Source organism: Montipora foliosa, chromosome 3 (genome assembly GCF_036669935.1).
Source record: "Montipora foliosa isolate CH-2021 chromosome 3, ASM3666993v2, whole genome shotgun sequence".
Taxonomy (NCBI): Eukaryota; Metazoa; Cnidaria; class Anthozoa; order Scleractinia; family Acroporidae; genus Montipora; species Montipora foliosa.
Window position 1 is genome coordinate 18,997,121 of NC_090871.1, and position 20,000 is coordinate 19,017,120.

The 20,000-nt window shown below is 41.0% G+C and overlaps 3 protein-coding genes and 5 non-coding genes across 14 annotated transcripts in view; 7 read left to right on the forward strand and 1 right to left on the reverse strand.

Moving 5' to 3' along the window:
• LOC137997003 (ankycorbin-like) overlaps positions 1–673 on the forward strand; it is a 35,641-nt gene extending 34,968 nt beyond the window's left edge. For all 7 annotated transcript variants that reach the window (XM_068842678.1, XM_068842676.1, XM_068842681.1 and 4 more), the window contains one exon: positions 1–673. This exon is cut by the window's left edge and continues 1,939 nt beyond it. The gene's annotated coding sequence lies outside the window, so the exon portion shown is untranslated.
• Positions 674–817: 144 nt separating this feature from the next.
• LOC137997005 (acetyl-CoA acetyltransferase, mitochondrial-like) lies at positions 818–6,112 on the reverse strand. The gene is made up of 4 exons (XM_068842683.1): positions 5,986–6,112; positions 4,233–4,322; positions 3,017–3,084; positions 818–1,764 (listed from the first exon to the last, which is right to left on the reverse strand). Exons 2-4 carry the CDS (start codon positions 4,281–4,283, stop codon positions 1,644–1,646), a joined length of 240 nt encoding a protein of 79 aa, XP_068698784.1. The 5' UTR covers positions 4,284–4,322; positions 5,986–6,112; the 3' UTR covers positions 818–1,643.
• Positions 6,113–7,621: 1,509 nt separating this feature from the next.
• Positions 7,622–20,000, forward strand: part of LOC137997006 (uncharacterized) — an 18,271-nt gene continuing 5,892 nt past the window's right edge. The window contains exons 1-3 of the mRNA XM_068842684.1: positions 7,622–8,594; positions 9,695–10,217; positions 12,704–12,933. Of these exons, the coding sequence (XP_068698785.1) occupies positions 7,974–8,594; positions 9,695–10,217; positions 12,704–12,933 (1,374 nt within the window). The 5' untranslated portion in view covers positions 7,622–7,973. The remainder of the gene's footprint in view (positions 8,595–9,694; positions 10,218–12,703; positions 12,934–20,000) is intronic.
• On the forward strand, positions 15,481–15,601 carry LOC137998188 (U5 spliceosomal RNA). The gene has a single exon (XR_011122755.1). It is a non-coding gene; the product is annotated as a U5 spliceosomal RNA (small nuclear RNA).
• Positions 15,976–16,097, forward strand: LOC137998256 (U5 spliceosomal RNA). The gene has a single exon (XR_011122816.1). It is a non-coding gene; the product is annotated as a U5 spliceosomal RNA (small nuclear RNA).
• Positions 16,593–16,713, forward strand: LOC137998203 (U5 spliceosomal RNA). The gene has a single exon (XR_011122769.1). It is a non-coding gene; the product is annotated as a U5 spliceosomal RNA (small nuclear RNA).
• LOC137998154 (U5 spliceosomal RNA) lies at positions 17,097–17,217 on the forward strand. The gene has a single exon (XR_011122720.1). It is a non-coding gene; the product is annotated as a U5 spliceosomal RNA (small nuclear RNA).
• On the forward strand, positions 17,930–18,050 carry LOC137998179 (U5 spliceosomal RNA). Its single transcript, XR_011122745.1, has one exon. It is a non-coding gene; the product is annotated as a U5 spliceosomal RNA (small nuclear RNA).

The following is a 20,000-nucleotide window of genomic DNA, read 5'->3' on the forward strand; positions in this document are numbered from 1 at the left end:
TGTCGAGGTGACAGATGAAATTGTTTTAAAGAAAATGAATAATTTTTAAATAATCAGCCAAGAAATTATACAAAAACAATTATTGGCGAATAATTGTTAAATCTGCTGCTTTGAAAGTTTTACCTAAATGATTGTAAATATCAAGAAAGATTTTATCACGGAAAGTGTTGAAATGTCACATTTTGTTGCTGGTCTTGTATTACTGTTAAAGCAGTCAAAATTAATCGCCGTCTTTGATCAGCCCACGAAGCTACGTTCACGAAGAAGAATATTTTAAGGACGGTGCATACTATTGTTAATGCACATACGTTCCACGCATCTCGAGATACTACGATTTCCTATGGGTAGTGCTTATTAATACAGGGATATTTGTGCGCGGTTCAAAACTATGCGGAGAAAGTAGAACTTAGCAAGTGTTCTTGGTATCCAAAAAGAAAATTGGGGGTAACCAGGCATTTTTCAGAGATAATTAAGCTCTAATTTGGAAAGGAACGCCATACATTGCTTTGTATTTACAAATATTGTTAATTAATGATCTTCGAAAAATGCGTGGTTATGCCTAATTTTCTTTTGGGATTTCAATAACACTTGTTTAGGCCTGCTTTTTCCGCATATTCAGTAAACCGCGCAAAAAATACCCTTGAATTGGTAGGCACCGTCCTTAACTAGCTCCTTTTGTTCGTCCATCAGCAATTGTACATTGCAGCATTGTTATCATCTCTTGAGATTGGTTGCAAACCACTTGTACGTAGATGTAAAAAACTTAAGTGAAAGATCTTGGGTTTTAGTAAAACCCGATTGAACTTCTCACTAGGTATTTAAAAAGCAAACTGTATTTTTATTTCAACATTCCTTCAAAGCATTGGTGTTTATCGGGCTTTGCACGCTTCCAGATTCCCGCCACTTCCTATTGCGTCCAGGCCCCATTTGTTCGAAGTGTGGATAGATCTATCCACTGAATAAATCACTACCCATTGGATAACTCAATTGGTTTCGCTAGTGTTTATCCGCTGTATAGTGATTTATCCGGTGGATAGCGTTATCCACCTTTTGAACAACTGAGGCCAGAAATGCAAGTTTTTAGATGTACGTCCAACTTTAATATCCAACACGAAAGGTCTCTTCCTCCTGAAGTCCAGGCATTTGCTAGCTATTTCCGACGATTTCAAGGTTAAATGTTAGGATAAGCGTTATTTTCAGGCGAAGGTAAATGCAGCCCTTTATCATCACTTGAGGCGCACAGTTTAGGGTATACTTTGTGACGTCAATAGTCCCTTCTCGAATTTTAGAATTACAGTTGAATACAACACCAATGGCATCTCCACGTTATTCTCTCCATAGTTCAGCGCCCAGCTAAATAGACCATTTCCGAGTTCATGTCTACCTCCTCCTCGAGTCTAAGTGCGAAGTTTTTGTAATGAAAATTAGTTTTCATTCATATGTAAAGTAAAACTAATTACCATCACAAAAACTTCGCACTTAGCCTCGCTTTGAAGAGGAGGCAGACATGGACTCGGAAATGGCCTATTAACTAACCAGCAGGTGACCCAGGTGACAGCACATCGTAATCATGTGAAGTTACTGCTTAACTTTCACTAATTACACTGCTCAACCATGCAGTAAATTAACACGTGATTTTGACGTCATAGTCTCTTGATGACCATAGCTGACGCTCCTCCGCCGCCATTGCAGATGCCGGCCAGTCCCAGTTTTCCCTCGGCAAGGTTGTGCGTTAAGTGAGCAATAAGCCGTGCGCCAGACATCCTTCAAAACAAAACGAGAAGAGTTTGATTAGTGTGAGGGATTACTACATGCGCGATATATAAGGCCAACTTAGAGTGTTGTATTCTACAGTTATGGTGGGCTAATTTAAAAGGCGGTTTTCGTTGCTTGAGTTAAAGGTTTACAGAGATACAGGCAACTTTTACACGAACGCGGACCGCGTCAAAATCAATGCGGTTTTGGGGGTGTTTACACGGAACCGTTTTGGGAGTGTTTAGGTCATGCCAATCTATTGTAGTTCGCAGGACTCATTACACACGAATGCAATGCAAATTTCGCGCTAAAATAGTAACCGTATTCAAACCGCTGTGGTTTCGCGGTTTACACGACAGATGAAACCTTATCGTTTTCAAAACGATGCGGTTACAAATAAAACAGCGTCGTGTAAACGCTGCCATAGTATCTTACGGTTCCTTGTTTTTTCCAGTTCAATTCACAGATGAACTGAAGAAAAAAAAACGCGCTTCTATCTTACAATAGACCTTATTCACGATGGCCGCCATGTTGGATTTGCTCTTATCATGCAAATTAGCTACACACTTCTGAGGGGGCAAACAACGCAAGTTCGAGAGGTAATAACGAACATGTTAGCCACACAGATGATTTGTTTCACGTTCATTGAATGTTTATCATCTAAGTAGTAAAATAGAATGATTACACAAGTTACTTCGATGTTTTTTTCAGCGAAAAATGAGCAGATAACAAAGTAAAAGTCAAAATGTCAAAGGTAATCAAAAGATATAAAATTATTATAAAAGGCACTTAATTCTGAATTCTAAAGTGTACTTTGAGCAATGTTATTTCAATATTTCGACGAGCCGATCTTCCGCAATTTTTGCCTTTTTCCCAATGTTTGCCTCCCAGCATAACACATGGCTAGTTTGCATGACAATTTGAAAACCAACATGGCGGCTACCGTGAATAAGGCCAATTGAGAGCTTAAGCACGCGGCGATTCGGCAACCGGAAGTGAGATGTTTTCTTATTTAACCTGTATTGACACTACCTTATTTATATTGTCAATAATTATTTTAAGTACTTCCGGATTACGCTCTTGGCTCAAAAACGTCGCGTGCTTAAGCTCCTAATGAAGCCCAGCGAGGAATGAAAAACAGTTTTGTGGGTTTGGGCGATCCAAGCCTCATGTAGATTTTATCGCGCGTCTTATCCAGGTCAGTTGGGTGCTGTGTAGCTTGTAGTTTCATGTTATTCACGTTTAATAAAAACTTACTGACCCGATAGGATGGCCGATGGACACAGCGCCCCCGTGGATATTTACTCTCTCAGGATCCAATTCCATTAGCTGTGAAGAGTTAAAAAAAAAAATTCTTGTTAAAAGGTGACACTTTGCTTTCTTGGACCGAGTTCCTCCCAGATGGCTGTTAAAGTTCTCGATATTTATCTTCTTTTTGATGTCTGAAATGATTGATGTTTCCTTATCCTCGAAGATACTTTGCGTCGGTTTAACCAAGGCAGTTGGCAAAATTAACGCGCACCAGCGAGATGTCCGAATAATACCCCCTCCAAAATTCGTGTGCATAAACACAACTCTATACACTCGGGATACTATCAGTTACTTTTGTTTCTTAGCTTTTCTTAATCCGAATTTGCCATGTTTCTTTTTTTCTCGTCAAATCCCAGGGAGACGTTACGAGCTTGCTACCTGTCGATAAATTTGTCGCGCATTACGAAAAGTTTAATAATAAATACGAAACAGTCAACACTCAGAAAGGGGCCGAGCACCAAGCAGATGAAGAAATGTACTGACGGCAACAACAGGGCTCTGTAGTACTGGCGATAAGAAAGGCACCAAAACTGTCCTTGGTTCGTACTACAACGATAGACAATGTTGGCTTGTTCCTTGAACAAGTACATTTAACGAATACAACGGAGGACTAGCGAATAACATAACATGCTATTTCTGACAGTTGTAGCCTGCGAAATTGGCAGAAATGGTTATTTTGCCGGCACGGACCAGAGGACTGGGTCCGGTTGTCTGGTGGGGATTATGGGTAATTTGTCGTACAATTAGTGATCCGTTAGGGATTTGAATCAGTCTAGGTTCAGCTTTCTTCGCCTACTTTTTGGTTAAAATTTTCCCTTAGCCTCCATAGGGTAGTGGCACTTGCATAGGGTTTGGAGAATACGTTCCCTCATTCCCGAAGGGTTTTGGGTTTTCGTATCCGGCAGGTGCCCAGTGTACTTTTCCTTTAACAAGTTTTTAGGAGGTCAGAACCATTAAGTATGCTAACGTATTGTTATGCTGGAGCGGAGTTTGTATGCATATGGTACGCAAAATAAACCGGCTTGTGGCGCTTGCTGTCCTACATGCCCATGTATCTACAGAGTTGTGTTGTGATTGAGTTAGTCGTGTTGTGTCTGATTGGATAGTGGAGTCAAAATAGTCACTCTCAGTTAAGCCGTATTTGCAACTTAACCAACTTAACATACCTTTATATTTGCCAAAACTACAGCACTGAAAGCCTCGTTTATTTCCCACATGTCAATATCCTCCTTTTTCAGACCAGTCTGTTGCAACACCTGAGGTAACCAACGTACATGTAATTAACGCCAATTTGGGCGAGATGTAATTAACTGTAAGCTCAAACCGACCAGCCTGAGCTCTTAGAGTGCTACTATGATGAAAAAATCACTTCCCTTTTTTCGTCAGATTTTGAAAGTGTTTGCTTAACACCTGCCTGGCAAATTCTTGATGTTACCAAAGCATTCCCTCGTATTCCATTAAGTTATATTTGTATCATTACTTTCTATAACTTTAACCAATCCGACGACCTTTGTAGTCTACAGAGCTGTTTATTTGTATGACCTGTTTGTTTTTACGAAAACAGAAGTCAAATGCTGCTAGAGTTTTTTCATTCTCTTGCGGATTAACCTGGAAGTTTTAGATTCTTAATTTAGCGAAAGCACAGCCAAAGCTCGTGTTATTTTAGGGAATTCCACGCAGACGCTAGAATTAAATAGCGTAGGACTGTTGCGTTTTTTATACGGAAATTTTAAGAATCATTTTTTGAATTCTTTTACTTCAGGATTCAAATTGTTCTTGAATATCTTGCCAAGATATCGTGATTTTGTTTGCCGACATTTAATAATTCCGTTCATATCTCTATTGTTTATAATGTGGCTTTGCGGTTTTGAAGTACGGTCAAACTTTGAATCCTTGTACTTGAACAGTTATGCTGAATTGCTTCGTTAACGATATTACTATTGCCTCTGGCAAAATTCGTGTTAAAGCGATCGTTTTATTAAGTTGGAAATCGTTTAAGAATGGATTAGCTTAAATTTAAGTACTGCATAAGGTTCCTACGTTTGTCAGCGTACTTCACGGAATTCATTTAGTGAACATGATGTCAACTAAAAATGATTTCTGCATTGTGCGGATTTTTTACCGTTATATTGGACACTAGGAGGAAAGTTATAAATAAACAAATTGGGGAGCATTTATGGACAATACTCTTAAAAGCATCTGGTCCTTTGATTTCCTGAACCCGTTTTGCATATTGATTTTTTATAGTCTTTCTCCGGAATTGTCTGAACAAAATCATGTGGGATTCTCTCTTGATCTTCTAAACCTTTTCAGTCAACGTGAAATCGCTCGTTCCCAGTTGCCTTGATAGTTCGATTGGCAGAGCTGTGCGCCGGTATTGGAGAGGTCATGGCCGGTTCAAATCCCGTTCAGGGCTTTCTTTCCGCCAAGTTACTGTTACTATTTAAGTCACATTTAAACCTGCAATGAAAATATGAACATGCTTCTTTCGGCAGTTAAAATATACGTTTTTCTGCTCAAAACATATTCGGGAAGCAGTCCAAGGAGGTCGTTGAAACGTGTACATTTATAACAAAAATGAATACAATAAATAAATGAACTAATCATTAAAACTAATTTAAAAATTGTAACTCCATGTATCAGACACATTATGGTTTATATTTTAGAAGGTTAGCTATCCAGTCAATTGAGAATATATATCGCAACCTCACAGGTGTAGTGAACAGGACACTCGCCTCTCACCAATGTGGACAAGATTCCGCATCTGAGTTGTTGCCCTATGAAGCTTGGGCTGGTTCTTGTTACTTTTTCACAAAACCAAAATGTAGCTTATCATTGCCTGAGGGGGGCCGTATGGGAGAATACACTAAGGTATAATACTGTGCCGTGTTCTTCCTTAAATAAAATGTTCTTTCTTACTTTCTTTCTTTCTTTCTTTCTTTCTTTTTTTTCTTTCGTTCTTTCTGTCTTTCTTGGAAGTGTACCAAAAATGTAAAGCGCACGTGCGGGGCCTGTTGTATTGTATGGCGTCCTCTCGTGATCAGCGTTCGTGTTTTTTTCTTCACCGAAACAGATGAAGACCTTTGCATGAGAGCTCAGTTCCTGTGGATTAGTGTTGCGCAGTAGGAATAAACCGATTATTTGGTCTTATAAAGAGTACACATTGCGATGGTTAAGCGTTTATATCTATGGTTTTGTTCTTTAATTCTAACGCGCAGAAAAACAGCATTCTATGAACGGATTGTGCGATAAAAATAAAATGCAATGAGAAGTGCGCAATAGGGAAGCTATCTGTTTACAAACATTGCTTTTGTTAGTCAAATGGGGCAACCACAGGAACAAAAGACCCTTTGTTTTGACAGCCAATGAGACTCTGGTTGGCACATTTATGACAATAGGTGACGTCAACGATATTTTCCCTATATGTGAATGCGCCTTATTTGATAGCGCGCCAAGTAGTTTTTTTTTTAAAGTTTTGTCCAAGGTCGGAATTGTGAAATGAAAAACGTTGCGTTCAATGAAAACTAAAATTTGCTAAGTGCCTTTTGTTCCATGCTGAAGTGATGATGTGAAGTCACTTGACACTTATTACGAAGAGCACTTGTTGTCACTTTAACGTGGGTAGACTGGAAACTGTTTCTCAAGAATATTGGGGATTTAATATTTAACCTCATTGCATCGTATGGCTTGATAACTTTTGGATTCTAGGGAGAATTTCCGACAATCCACTGTATTTTTTTTTATATGTGCGTTAACCTGGATTGGCAATGACCAGTGTCGCTAATTGCTTCGTTGACTGATCTCCATACTCAAGTCTTTCTACTGCATTATTTTTAGAATTACCCCCTGGGGTCAAATTGATAATAACAAGGAATTCATTAAGTGTGGTCAAAGTATTGTTTCAAGCTTCTCACCCTTTTTTAAAATCGTTGAATCACCAACACCATTCCGCGGGCGTTTGTTACTGAACTTTCGCCGTTGGACTGCAAGCCTATATGTGAGGGTGGTGCTTACTAGTACAAACCATTGCCGCATTCACTAAAGGTTTAGTCAAAAATTAATGTATCCAAATTTATGCAATGTCACTCAGTATTGATACCGAATAAATTTTGGTGAGGTGAGAGTCATAAGCAAAGTTAACTGAGAAGCTGAAAGCCCTTTCGCTGCCACATTTTTTTCTCTCCCCCTCCCTCTTTTGCTAACGAGTATTTTCCAACTTAAGGCGGCTCACGTGGTCTCAGATCTTCCTATCTCCAGGGACCCGTTTCTCGAAAGTCCCGAAAACTTTTCGGGCCCGGAAAGCGATTTGTGAATCTGCCAAACGCTTGTTCAGGAAAGCCGATCTTTTAAGATATTTTCAAGGTAACAAAAACCAAACTAAATGTGAAGTTTGACGACTTAAATCCCCTCCGTTCATTGAGATACAGAGGGAGTTGTGACACCCGAAAATGGCCCGTAAAGTTTCGGGACTTTCGAGAAACGGGCCCCGGGTCAGAATCCATCGCTTCAAGTGAAATCTGAAGTTTGTTTAGTTGGTTATGCAACGGACTATCACGCGAGAGGTCGCGGGTTCGAGCTCCGTCCGAATCAATCTTATGGGGCTCAGAATAACTGAGGAGAAAGTGCTGCCTTTGTCATTTCATCTGCAAATGGTTAGCTTTAAAGCCTTCTGGATATATGGACCATAAACAGAAGGCCTCGCCTGACAACCCTTCTCCGTGGACTCGATAACCCTTACACTGTTCGCATAGGTTTCAACAGTAACAATTTTGCGATTGGTCTCATTTCTCCACAGTGCTCAAAGCCGAGATGACCTGGCAATCAGCTTTACACCCAAGAAAACCAAAAAGGATAAAGGTTTATTTAACTTATTTAGAAGTACTAGCGATCAGGACTTGACCGCCGAAATGAAAAACGGAACTTTATTGGGCAAGAAGCATAAGGACAAATTGCCCCCTTCCAAGGAGTTGATGGGGAATGGTTTTCACCACAGCGTACCTGTGGAGTGGGTGAAGGAAAAAGGAGAAACGGAAGAAACGAAAGAGAAAAGAAAGGAGAGAGGTGAAAAGGGAGAGGACAAGGCTGGAAAGAAAGAGAAGATAAGTAAGAAAGATCGAGAGGAGGATAAAGAGAGAAAAGAAAAGAGGGAAAAACGGAAAGATAAAGAAAAGGAAAAGGACAGGAAACTCAAGCGACGGGATGAAATGGAGGGAAGTGAAGCTGATTGTAGTATTTGTCAGGAAAGATTAAGAAAATCTAGGGAAAAATCTCACAAAGAATCGAGACATAGAGACAAAGAACATAGGTCAAAACACGAACATAAACGGTCAAGAGATTATGAGGAGGAAGATGTAAAGGACAGAGGACATAAATATTTGGATAAAAACGACGATGAGAAAGAATATAGGAAAAAGAAACACCACCATGAAAGAGAGAAGGAAAGAGAAAAATCAAGAAAAGAAAAACGTCATCATCATGAACGTCATCATCACAAACGGAGAACTGAAGACCATTGCCCTGGAAACGAGGTAAGAGAAATATAATTTCTTAGTTAGCAATTGTTACTCAGTCAGAACCCTCCAAAACACCTGTCTCCTACTTAGAATGAGCCTACAGCCAATTGAAACCATTTGAGACACTTTATTTTCCTCTAAGAAAAAAACAGTTCTATTGATCTCTCTTCCTCTTGAACAATGTTGGGTCTCTGTGGCCAATCACTTGTGGAAACTGTTGTGCAAGATATGGTCTTTAATATCGTTTAGGGGGAAGTGGGGGTGGGGGGTGGAGGGAACCCAAGGCTGTAGTAGTGGGTGGGAATTTGACATCTCTTGAAAGTAACTGACCAATGGCGTATCCCCAGACGTCTTATCCAGGGATTGAAGTTTCATGAATTTCAAGCAGACATCTATGCACGATAATCCAGTCGATGTACCTTGGATCAAACGGGTGATCTCAGCGATTGGTATGATTTGGGAGCTGAGCAGGGCTGGCGCAGCGGTGAGAGCACTCGCCTCCCACCAATGTGGCCCGGGATCGATTCCCGAACTCGATGCCATATGTGAGTTGAGTTTGTGGGTTCTCTACTCCGCTCCCGAAGGTTTTCGCTGTGTACTCCGATTTTCCCCTCTCTTCAAAAACCAACATATGATTTGATTTGTTGAAATTTCAGTTGATTTGTAGTGTCCCCAATTAGTAGAGTAGTCGTGCTTAGCAAAATAACCTCGAGACTTAAATGAATAATTATTATTATTTATTATTATTATTATTATTATTATTGTTATTATTTGAAGAATATGAAAACTTGAGCCACGTAGAGTACTTTTGAATTGTTTCGTACCATAGTACGACTGCCCAAATTAACGGAAATATAAAAAAAACCCGCGACAAAAATTCAAAAAGTGCTTAGGCTCACGCGAACATCCCGTTGTTCACTGGTAGAGCATCCGAACCAGACAGATGAGACACACAATCACATAATATATGTTCATGTTGCAGATGATTTAGCCAGGTCTTGAATTGCCATCTTTTTCTTGTATTTAATTCTCATGATGTTGCAGCCCTAAAGAAAGTATTTAATGTTAATTTTATGACTCTAAGCGCGAAAATGTTCGCTGTATTTTCTTTTTAGGTGGACTGTGGACCCTTTCCATGTAACGAGGCTAATTGCATGACGTGTAAAGAGTCCTTAAATCGTTTTGAAGCTTGGCAAGAACGTTGCACAATTGAGATAGAATCCACGCGGCGTAGGCTAGAACACAGGCTGCACCGATTGGAAAAGAAACTGGAAGAGCAGCAATCAGAGGAGAAACAGATCAAAGACAGAGAATATGACCGTGTGCTGGGACGCGTCACTGATGAATGTCGAGAAGTTAGCAAAAGTGTAAGAGACTCTAGCGGTGATGTTAAGGAAGAAATCCGCGGATTAATCAGGGGAGGATTAAGCAAGTTGGAGCTAAAACTTGGACAGATTTCCACAGGATATAACATACCCTTTATGGAATTCCAGGACAGGTGTAATCCCGAGTTGGGCAGAAACTGTTCTGCTGACCGAGGTATTCGCCGTGCAATGAGAAGCAGAAGTTCTCCACATCTGGGAAGGGCGCCGTGTGAGGACTGCGCAAGCGCATTGGAACACAATGGGTTGATGCCCCGTATGTAAATACCATTTTCATTCTCACATACAACTAGAACCGAATGAAATAAATGTACATTTAAAGTGCGGGTTATAAACGAAAGGCAGATTGAAGTCATCCTCGCACTTTAACTGGCTTTCGTCTATACGTCTTAGCTGCCTTTCGTCTATAGCCCGCACTTCAAATAAACATTTAGTTCATTTCTCGAGTCCTCAGTTCAGTCCTCAAGCCCAACAAATTGACTTGCTTCCAACTGAGTGGCTTCATATCTCAGTTGGTAGAGCATTGACCGGTATCGTAGAGGTCATAGGTTCGAATCCCGTTGAAGCCAAGGGGTTTCAATAAAGTTCGAAGCAGTTTGGCATGCAAAGTATTCCCGCGGACATTATTAAGTTGCAGAGGTGTGTTTTCCTGCATTCTGTAGCCCAAAGCAATATTCTTTACCCACAGAAAAACCACACCTTTTTTAGACAATTTAATGATTTGATACCAATATCCACAAGAAAATTAATTACAAAACGTGACACAAAAAAGCACTTTTCTCAGCTGGAGGCAATTCGGCTCGCGAATAAAAATAATCGTCGATCGACCGCAATCTTTTCTGGGACACGCAACATTGGGACATTTCAGGTGGTCTTTTATGGATCGTAATTCTTTTCGCGATGCCTTATGGGGCGATTCGTTCTGAGTTGAATGTGGTTTGGGAAATTGAACGCAGCGTATGAAATTGAGACATTTTGACAACAGAAGGCAGATCGAGAAAAGGACAAGACTGTATTTTTTAAATCAATTTTTGTAGTTTAAAAAAGCCAGTCTTTTGAGATGTTGAAAGCAGCCGGGCAAAGTCACGTCCACAGCCGGTCAGTTCAGTTTGCCCGGTGCCCGGCGCTTAATGAAACCCCTGGAACTTACAACCCACCTGCATTTTTCAGTTGTCTATAAGAGACAATTAGAAACCGGAGATAAGCGCCGGCCTGATGGACCTTCTAGGCTCGTTGCAGACTTTTTTATGAGAGACAATTGCTTCAATTGTCCAGTTAAGTGCGAAGATAACTTCTGCCTTACAACTTCTACCATTAGTAACCGGATCAACTGAGTTCTAATTAACGATTAGATTATGAGCTTGAGATTTCTATGAGGTGATAGTTGATTCGGCCTTCGGCCTCATAGAAATCGAGAGCGAATAATCTAATTGTTTTAGTGGAATTCTTACTAAAATTTACTTCAAATAACGGTTTCCAGTTATTTCTTGACGTATTATTAAACCTTGCGCCTGAAAAAGATCGCTCGGATTGAATTGCCATTTAAAATCTAAGTTGTGCGCGCGAGCGCATCAGCTTTTTCAATAATTTCAACTTTTTTGAAAGTCAAGAAACCGTAAATGTCCTTCGTTTACACTTCTCAGAAATTTAATTACCCATTTGCATCCAAATTTTCCTCCAAAACTTTGGAAAAACGAAAAAAACGTCGTTATTTCCAAGACGATTTCCAACCACTGCACACTAATGGCTGATAGTGTTCAATGGCTCAGCCAATCAGATTACAGCATTTGCATTAGTATACTAGTAGAATTCTACTAAATGTAAATTGACCAAGCTAACGTTTTAAATTTTAGCCTTTCACGTCAGAGGGAATATGGTCAGCTCTCTGGTGTCCCCATGTTGGTCGGCCTTCTTTGTGTATAAACTTAGTTGATTCAACCATATTTCCCTGCTTAAAACCCCCACCGATGCAAGTTGGCAACACCACAGCTTCGTAAGAAACCAACCCCATTTGCTGCTGTAAACAGCTTGATGAAAAGAAAAGATCCCTTGGAAAGATAGCCGCCGTAGATTAAAGTTAGAACTGACAGCAAAAGAACTGAAAGAGCCAGCCAGCGATCGTAAGAAATGCAATGCAGGTTTCTATTACCGAGCACCGGTGGCTCAATTGGTTGAGCACCGGGCTGCTATGCGGGAGGTCGTGAGTTCGACTGCGGCCGGACCAACACTCAGGGTCTTAAAATAACTGAGCAGAAAGTGCTGTCTTTGTAATAACATCCGCAAATGGTTAGACTTTCAAGGGTCCACCCAGCTTATTTAACACACAATCCTTCCCTATGCTGGGAACTTGACAAGTTTATGTTGCTCTAAGGTCGGGAAGGTAGCAACCGCACAGTGACGAACTGATTTTGAAGCCCCCTCGTTGATTTCAATTGCCATTCATATTACCATCGCATATGACGTTTTGGATGTTCAGAGACTGAGTGTAAACTGAGATTCTAAGGAATGAGATGATAGAAGTTCCCAAGAGTTGGGGAAATTGAACACAACTCTGTGCCCCAAGGTAAAAAAAATTGCCTTCAATTTACTGGAAAAATGTCAAACTCTGCCAGTCGGTTTGCGAGATCTCACTCCGAGGAGAGCACCCTACTACAAGGGCCTTGAATCGTGCATAACGTACTAACACTTTTTTGTTTTTTCCAGTCTACTTACTTAATATTTTTTCATCCACCTTTTTAACAGCTGTTCCCACCACCCCTCTGAACGTAAGCACATCTCTCACAAGTGGAACAAGTTCTGCTGTCAGTTCCCGCGCAAATATCAGTGACACGGGTTCCATGGAAACAGTCATAGCAGCGAGGCCCGTACTCGAGGAAGAAGTCTTAAGAGTGGTGCCGGAAACAATCTTAGAAGCAAAGCCTGTTGTGGAGGAATCCGTTCACAACTTGTGCGACACCTACGCTGCTTCACAGGTACTGTTAAAAAGGAAATGTAGGAAAGCGAAATGACATTCATTAAAGCCCAGTTTTTTTATGGCAAAGCACGGTGCGGGAGCTGCTAAGAAAAATGCAAAATCCAACATAGGTGTAAGTTTTGATAGGTCGAGTCGCCCAGGGATGGATCGGAACAGGAATCGGATGCAGGATGCAAAATATCGTTCGTCACCATGTCTTGATACTTATTTTCAAAGCGAGGCTTCTCCATTGAGCAATGCATTCTGGTCGAAAGCACAATGCATTCTGGTCAAAAACCAGGAAAGCCAAATCATGGAGATTGTTTTGGCTTTACTAATAAAAAGACTCGACACCATGCCCTAGTTGTTGGAAACTGGGGATGTGGAAGGCACCATCTACGTAGTAAATCATTGACCAGGGAAAACCGCTGTAAGCAGCGTTTCTCCGTGGGATAGTAATTGATGCAGTGGATGGTGGACATTTCCCAACGTTTTACGTACATCGTATATTCTGCTCCCGTCTGACCTTGTAGCTCAGTCGGTAGAGCAGCTGTGATCTAAGCCAAAGGTCGTTGGTTCAATTCCCACCCTGATCAGAGTTTTTCTCTGTCCTTGTGTGGGCCAATTTCCATTAGTAGGGCTAATGCTCACGTGGCTCATATGGGTAGAAAAAAGCACTTCACATCACACTCTTATAGTTGATTCTGTTGAAATATAAGCGCTACACGGCCAATGTTTGCGTAAACGTAACCACTTGTACTTTCCAGTACTGTACTTCGTTTGTGTATAAACCAAATTAGAATAATGTCTTTCTGTATTTGATAATATTTTTGTATTTAGTTGCGTAAGGCTTTTTTCTAATATTCTTTTCACCTTTTTGATTCCTGTACTAGGGGGAATGGATTTATTTTATTGTTGATTTCGCGAATGCGAATTGATTTGATTTATCACATACCACAATGATTGGATGCTAGTCTAAGTTTCTATCAAAGTTAAGCCCATTCGATGGGATTAGTTTTTGGATGGAAGACAACTGCGAAGTCTCTGTAACGAAGGCTTCTAATATTTTTTTTACTTCTTTTTCTTCTCTTTCTTCACTTGATCACTTGATTTCATTGTCGTGTTTGGTTGTTAAAGTCTACTTTCTAGTCTTCTTTTCACGTTTTTCATTCCTGTATCGGGAGGAATGACGATGGAATCCCTAAACAGTGCATTTAGCAGACATGTTGACTCTCAAAGCCCGCGAGTGCTCTGGGCCACAATGCCGCGTGTATTTTTGCTGAATTAATTTTCTTTCACGATTTATTTTGCTGCTAAGGTTGACCATTGCTTTCGCAAAGTCAAAATTTCTGACTTTTAGACGCCGTTATAATATTAAAGCTGCTTTATCATTTATCAGCGTCCGCATCTCGTGCTGTATATTCTTTTAATGTTGCTTGTATTTTGCTGTCGGCAGTGTCCTGAGAAAGAAATTCTTGCCGATTTCGGTGCTCATTTGTTGAAATGAGGGAAGCATATTATGTGAAGTGAACTGTGAACTTAGCTCATAACCCTCGCGGGTTGAATTTAGCTTTGATTGGACTCAGAAAAATGAGTAGTTGAACTCGATTCACCCCGGAGAACGTCTCGGCTTCTCAGCCCGTGCATGTTATGATTTCGTGTTCGTGTTCGTTTGATCCACGAAATCGGAATGTCGCGAAATATTAGATACAGAAAACGATTTTTTCAGAAGTAGACTTGTCATTTAATGCTATTTGCTAGACTATATATATACAATATTTCTTCCCCTTGCACATTTGTACCTAATCAAATTCATCGCAGTTAATTTCGATTTTTTCTAGGAGGTGAGTGAACTGTGAAATCACTACCGCAAATTCTGTCTACATCTGTTTCATCACAATGTCTCATCCACGGTGTCCATGAATGAACTAAAAAAGCAAAAGTCTTGCTTCATGTGGTCAAAACTGAACTCTGAAATTAAAGTTGGCCGCCATTTTCGAAATCATACGGGATTCTTATCAAGCGGTAATCTACTATCCCTGGGGTATGCACATTTGTGACTACGAAGCTACGAAGAAAAAAAAAATTAAAAAAGGGAATGGGCCTGAATTGTCACGGTGGCTGCCTGCGGCATCTCACAGAATAAAGTTGTTTTACGGTAGCCTCGCAGCTCCTACAAGGTCTCACCTGATTGGAGACCACCCTTGAGGTTTAACAAAAGAACAAATAACAGAAACAATGGCCCTTTTGTTTTAGGCCTAGGGTAACAGAAACAATGGCCCTTTTGTTTTAGGCCTAGGGTCCATTGTTTCTGTTATTTGTTCTTTTGTTAAACCTCAAGGGTGGTCTCCAATCAGGTGAGACCTTGTAAGAGCTGCGAGGTGACCCTTGTTTTAAGCCTACAAAAAAAGGATTTTCGCTTTGTATGAGAGTAGTTCGACGCCGTCGGCCGCGGTGCTAACCGAGAAAATCGAAGCCCATTAACAGCTTTAAATACGTGGATACCGTGTCCCATGTGCATAAACGCGTCAATTTCAAAAAACGCTCCGAGCGACCTCAGCCAAAGTATCTCTGGTTTCCCTTCAACACGCATAAATTTTTCTCCTTTTACTAAAGATTTCCGTGGAGGAGAACAACTGAATGAGTCTGTAGACTAATTTTTCATCGCCCTGCCTTGTGGCGGGGCTCGTCATAAAGCAATTCAACAACTTTGATGCTATCGTGCAACCGAACGCTGTAATCAGATCTCTTGCGTCCGGACGCCTTTATTCTGTCGGTTAGTAACCAGCATGGGCTACTTTTCATGAGGAAGTAAGCAAATAACAGGCTTTTGATTCTTCATTGCAACCTCTGAAATTTAAATTTAAAAATCTCGATAAAAACTACAAAAAGAGACTTTCGCCGTGAACTCGCGCGGCTCGAAGCCGTCGGCTCCAACAATCGAAGAAGTACATTGACACTTCTGAACACGCATGCGTGATTGAGCGCTCGTAGATACTGCATCCCACCTGTGTTACCGCGCCAAGCTGAATGGAATCGTCAATGCAATTTACCTTTTCTTTAGCTCTGGTTTTCCTTCAACACGCACAAATCTTTCGCCTTTTACTAAAGATTTCCGTGGAGGAAAGCAACTGAATGAGTCTGTAGACAAAATTTTTCTTCGCCCTGCCTTGTGGCGGGGCTCAGCATCAAACAGAAAGAACTTTGTCGAAAATGCGAAACGATGCGCTGTTGTCAGATCTCTCGTGTGCACACATGGTGTTTCTTTCGGTCAGTGACTCAATCTAGTTTCGATCAAGGAATTGCGCAAATCACAGGCTTTTGATATTTCATTGCAACATCAGAAATTTAAGTCAAGAATTCTCGTTTAAAAACTATAAAACAAAGTCTCGCCCTGTGAATGCGCATGGTTCGATGCCGTCTGTCTCATCGCCTGCCGAAACAATCAACGAATTTCATTGACATTCCTGAACACGCATGCGTGAATGAGCACTCTTTTTAGTACTAATTAGATACGGCATCCCACCTGTGTTATCGCGTCATGCTGAAAGTAATTGTCAATGCATACCTTTACTTTGTTAGCTCTGGTTTTCCTTCATCACGCATAAATCTTCCGCCTTTTACGGTGTGGGATTAGATGTTACGTCCAGGAGCCATTGCACTAACCCTACTGGGGGGCTGCCTGTTCGCCTCAAACACAAAAAAAAATCTTTCGCCTTTTACTAAAGATTTCCGTGGAGGAGAACAACTCAATGAGTCTGTTGACCAATTTCTTGTCGCCCTGCCTTGTGGCGGGGCTCCTCATGAATTAAAGGAATAACTTTGACGCGAACGTGGAATGAAACGCTGTATTCAGATATCTCGTGTCCAGAAACCGTGATTCCGTCGGTCAGTAACGAGCCTGAGATAGTTTATATGAAGGAAGTGCTCAAATTACAGGCTTTTGATACTTCATTGCAGTTTGATACTTCATTGCAGTCTGAGAAATTTAAGTTAAGAAAATCAATAAAAAGAGACTTTCGCCGTGAACTCGCCCGTCTCGAAACCGTCGGCTCCAACAATCGAAGAAGTACATTGACACTCCCGAACACGCATGCGTGATTGAGCGCTCGTCGATACGGCATCCCACCTGTGTTATCGCGTCATGCTGAAAGTAATTGTCAATGCATACCTTTACTTTGTTAGCTCTGGTTTTCCTTCAACAGGCATAAATCTTTCGCCTTTTACTAAAGATTTCCGTGGAGGAGAACAACTGAATGAGTCATTAGACTAATTTTTCGTCGCCCTGCCTAGTGGCGGGGCTCGTAATAAAGCAATTCAACAACTTTGATGCCAAATAAATAAATAAATATTGCTAGTGCTAATCACCCTTACTTGCAGTCGAGGACTGAATTGCGAAGGGCGCGGCTCACGACATCGGGCTGAAAGCATACAAAGGCGCCTCTGGCTGCCGCTATACAGTCCATGTTTGATGTCGGAGCACAGCACCACAGCTAGATGTTAATTAGCTGTGAGTCGATTTTGATGAGGGAGGAAAACCGAAGTCCCCGGAGAAAAACCCTCGAGTCAGATGAGATCGACTGAAACTCAGCCCACATGCTAGCCGAGGCCAGAATTGAACCCCGGCTCATAGTGGTGGGAGGCCCGATAGATAACCACTAAGCCACCCTGAGAGATCTGAGATCTGACTCATCTGTAGTCAGATCTCTCGAGTCTGGACGCCTTGATTCTGTCGATTAGTAACGAGTCAGTGTTTTTTTTTTACGAGGAAGTGCGCAAATAACTGGCTTTTTATTCATTGCAACCTCTGAAATTTAAATAAAAAAATCTCGTTAAAAGCTACAAAAAGAGACTTTCGCCGTGAACTCGCGCGGCTCGAAGCCGTCGGCTCCAACAGTCGAAGAAGCATATTGACACTTCTGTCTGATCACGCATGCGTGATTGAGCGCTTGTAGATACGGCATCAGTTACCGCGCCAAGCTGAATAGAATCGTCAATGCAATCGATTACCTTGTTAGCTCTGGTTTTCCTTCAACACGCACAAATCTTTCGCCTTTTACTAAAGATTTCGTGGAGGAGAACAACTGAATGAGTCTCTAGACTAAATTTTTCGTCGCCCTGCCTTGTGGCGGGGCTGGTCAAGAACGAAAGGAACGAACAACGAAACGCTGGAATTCGGAAATATGATCATGTTACGCCTGAACTAAAACGCCTTAAGTGGCTTCCAGTATCCAGTCAGATTTACTATCGAAATACCATTTGGGCTTTTAAATGTATGAATTGTCGTGCCCCTGAATACCTGAGCACTATTTTCACCAAACGTTCTGATGTAAATAGATGTACAACCAGGAGTTCCCAATTTTTAAATATCCCTCTTTTTAAAACTGCCTCTGGACAGAGAACTTTTTATTACCGAACTGTTAGCATATGGAATTCCTTGGAATCTAATTTGAAACTTTGTAGCAACGAAATAATCTTTAAGAAGCGTTTAAGGAACAAACTGCTAAGGGATTTTTTAGGAAGTGATTGATATTGTGATAAGTAGTTATGCAACTGATAGTGATGATTGGTTATTTTAATCTTGTAAATAATTTAAATAATTATGTAAATTATTATTTTATAATTATTATCATTCCTGAAAAGCCCCTTTGGAGAGGTTCAATAAAGTATGTATGTATGCAGTGTCATGTCCGGACGTCGTGATTCCGAATTTCAGTCAGAACGAACTCGATCTCGTTTTGATCGAACTACGCAAATGACGTGCTTTTATTCTTATATAAATTTAATTAAAAAACGTTTGTTAAGGGCTGCAGAAAAGGACCGTTGTTATGAATGCACGTGGTTCAAAGCTATCGGCTTCAGTGCCAACCGGAAGAATCGAAGAAGTCATTTGAGAATCCTTTACCACGTGAAATCTGGTTTTCCTTTAACGTGTAACACTCTTTCGCGATTCACAAAAGATTTCTTTAGGGAACAGTCCTATTCCGCCTTGTGGCGGTTCTCAACCAAGATAGTCTCAAAAACAACTTGGACGGCGTCAGTTCGCTTAAAGATCGAAACACGATCTCCGAAGTAAACTACGAGCAATCCCTCTAGTCGAGCGTGAGAAGAAGACAGGCACGAGAATAAAATGGCCGTTCGAAATGTGGATACGAGTAGGAGCGAACGACCCAGATTTCGCGCGGCCATTTTTCCACGTGCCTGTTCGAATAAATAACTCGGTTTTTAATCCGGTTTTTTTCTCGTTCGTTTTTGTTAGAAATAGCCGAAGGACATTTAACTGCTTCGGATATTCATTTTTTACTTGTGTGTGTTTCAGATTACAAGATAAAAATTAGGCACATAATAATAATACGATCACTGATGGTCGTGGGTTCAAATCCCATTCGGGCCTCGGCTTTTTCCGAGTTTCCGTTTGATGCATAATATTTTTCATGAACTTCGTAAGAACGCATTTAACATAGGTCTCGATGCTTTTCACAATATACAAAATCTAAAAAGCAATTTTACATCCTCCTAAGAGAGACAACCGAGGTGGCATCCCTGATCTTGGTAGACAAAGCTTTGAGGCAAAACGTGATTTAAATGCGAAGCTTTCAGTCAATATCATCTGTAGTTATTTCACCGATCACTTCAGTTCGATAGGTCGTAGTGATTTTCCCCACATCCAGTGGAATTTCGATTAACACTTCCTGACCACATCATCAGTTCTGATTAAAATGCGTGAGAGTTACTTGGTCGTACTCGAACTTCCCACTACGATCAAGTAATCTATGTGTAAGTTTTGATAGGTCGAGTCGCCCAGGGATGGATCTGAACAGGAATTAGGACGCTTAAAAAGTAAAAGGCAATTTGGCCCAGTGGTTAGGGCGCTTGCCTTTAGATCCGGAGATCCCGGGTTCAAGACCCGCTCTGACCACTCGTTGAATTTGTTCCTGGTAGTCCCTGGTTCAACTTCCTAGCTGCTCTTGTAAATCGCCAACTGGTTTGCCTCCGGCCAGTTGGGATTCTTAACAGTTCTACTTGTTGTGTTTTGTTGTTTCGTTGATTGTGTTTCATTGGCTCTGAAAAGCCCCTATGGGGAGC

Coding starts and splice junctions, on each gene's coding strand:
- LOC137997005 (XM_068842683.1), bottom strand. CDS start 4,283: ATGTGGGAAATAAACGAGGCTTTCAGTGCTGTAGTTTTGGCAAATATA. Junction 3,085..4,232: donor TAGTTTTGGCAAATATAAAG/GTATGTTAAGTT, acceptor AACTCTTCACAG/CTAATGGAATTGGATCCTGA. Junction 1,765..3,016: donor TCCATCGGCCATCCTATCGG/GTCAGTAAGTTT, acceptor TTTGTTTTGAAG/GATGTCTGGCGCACGGCTTA.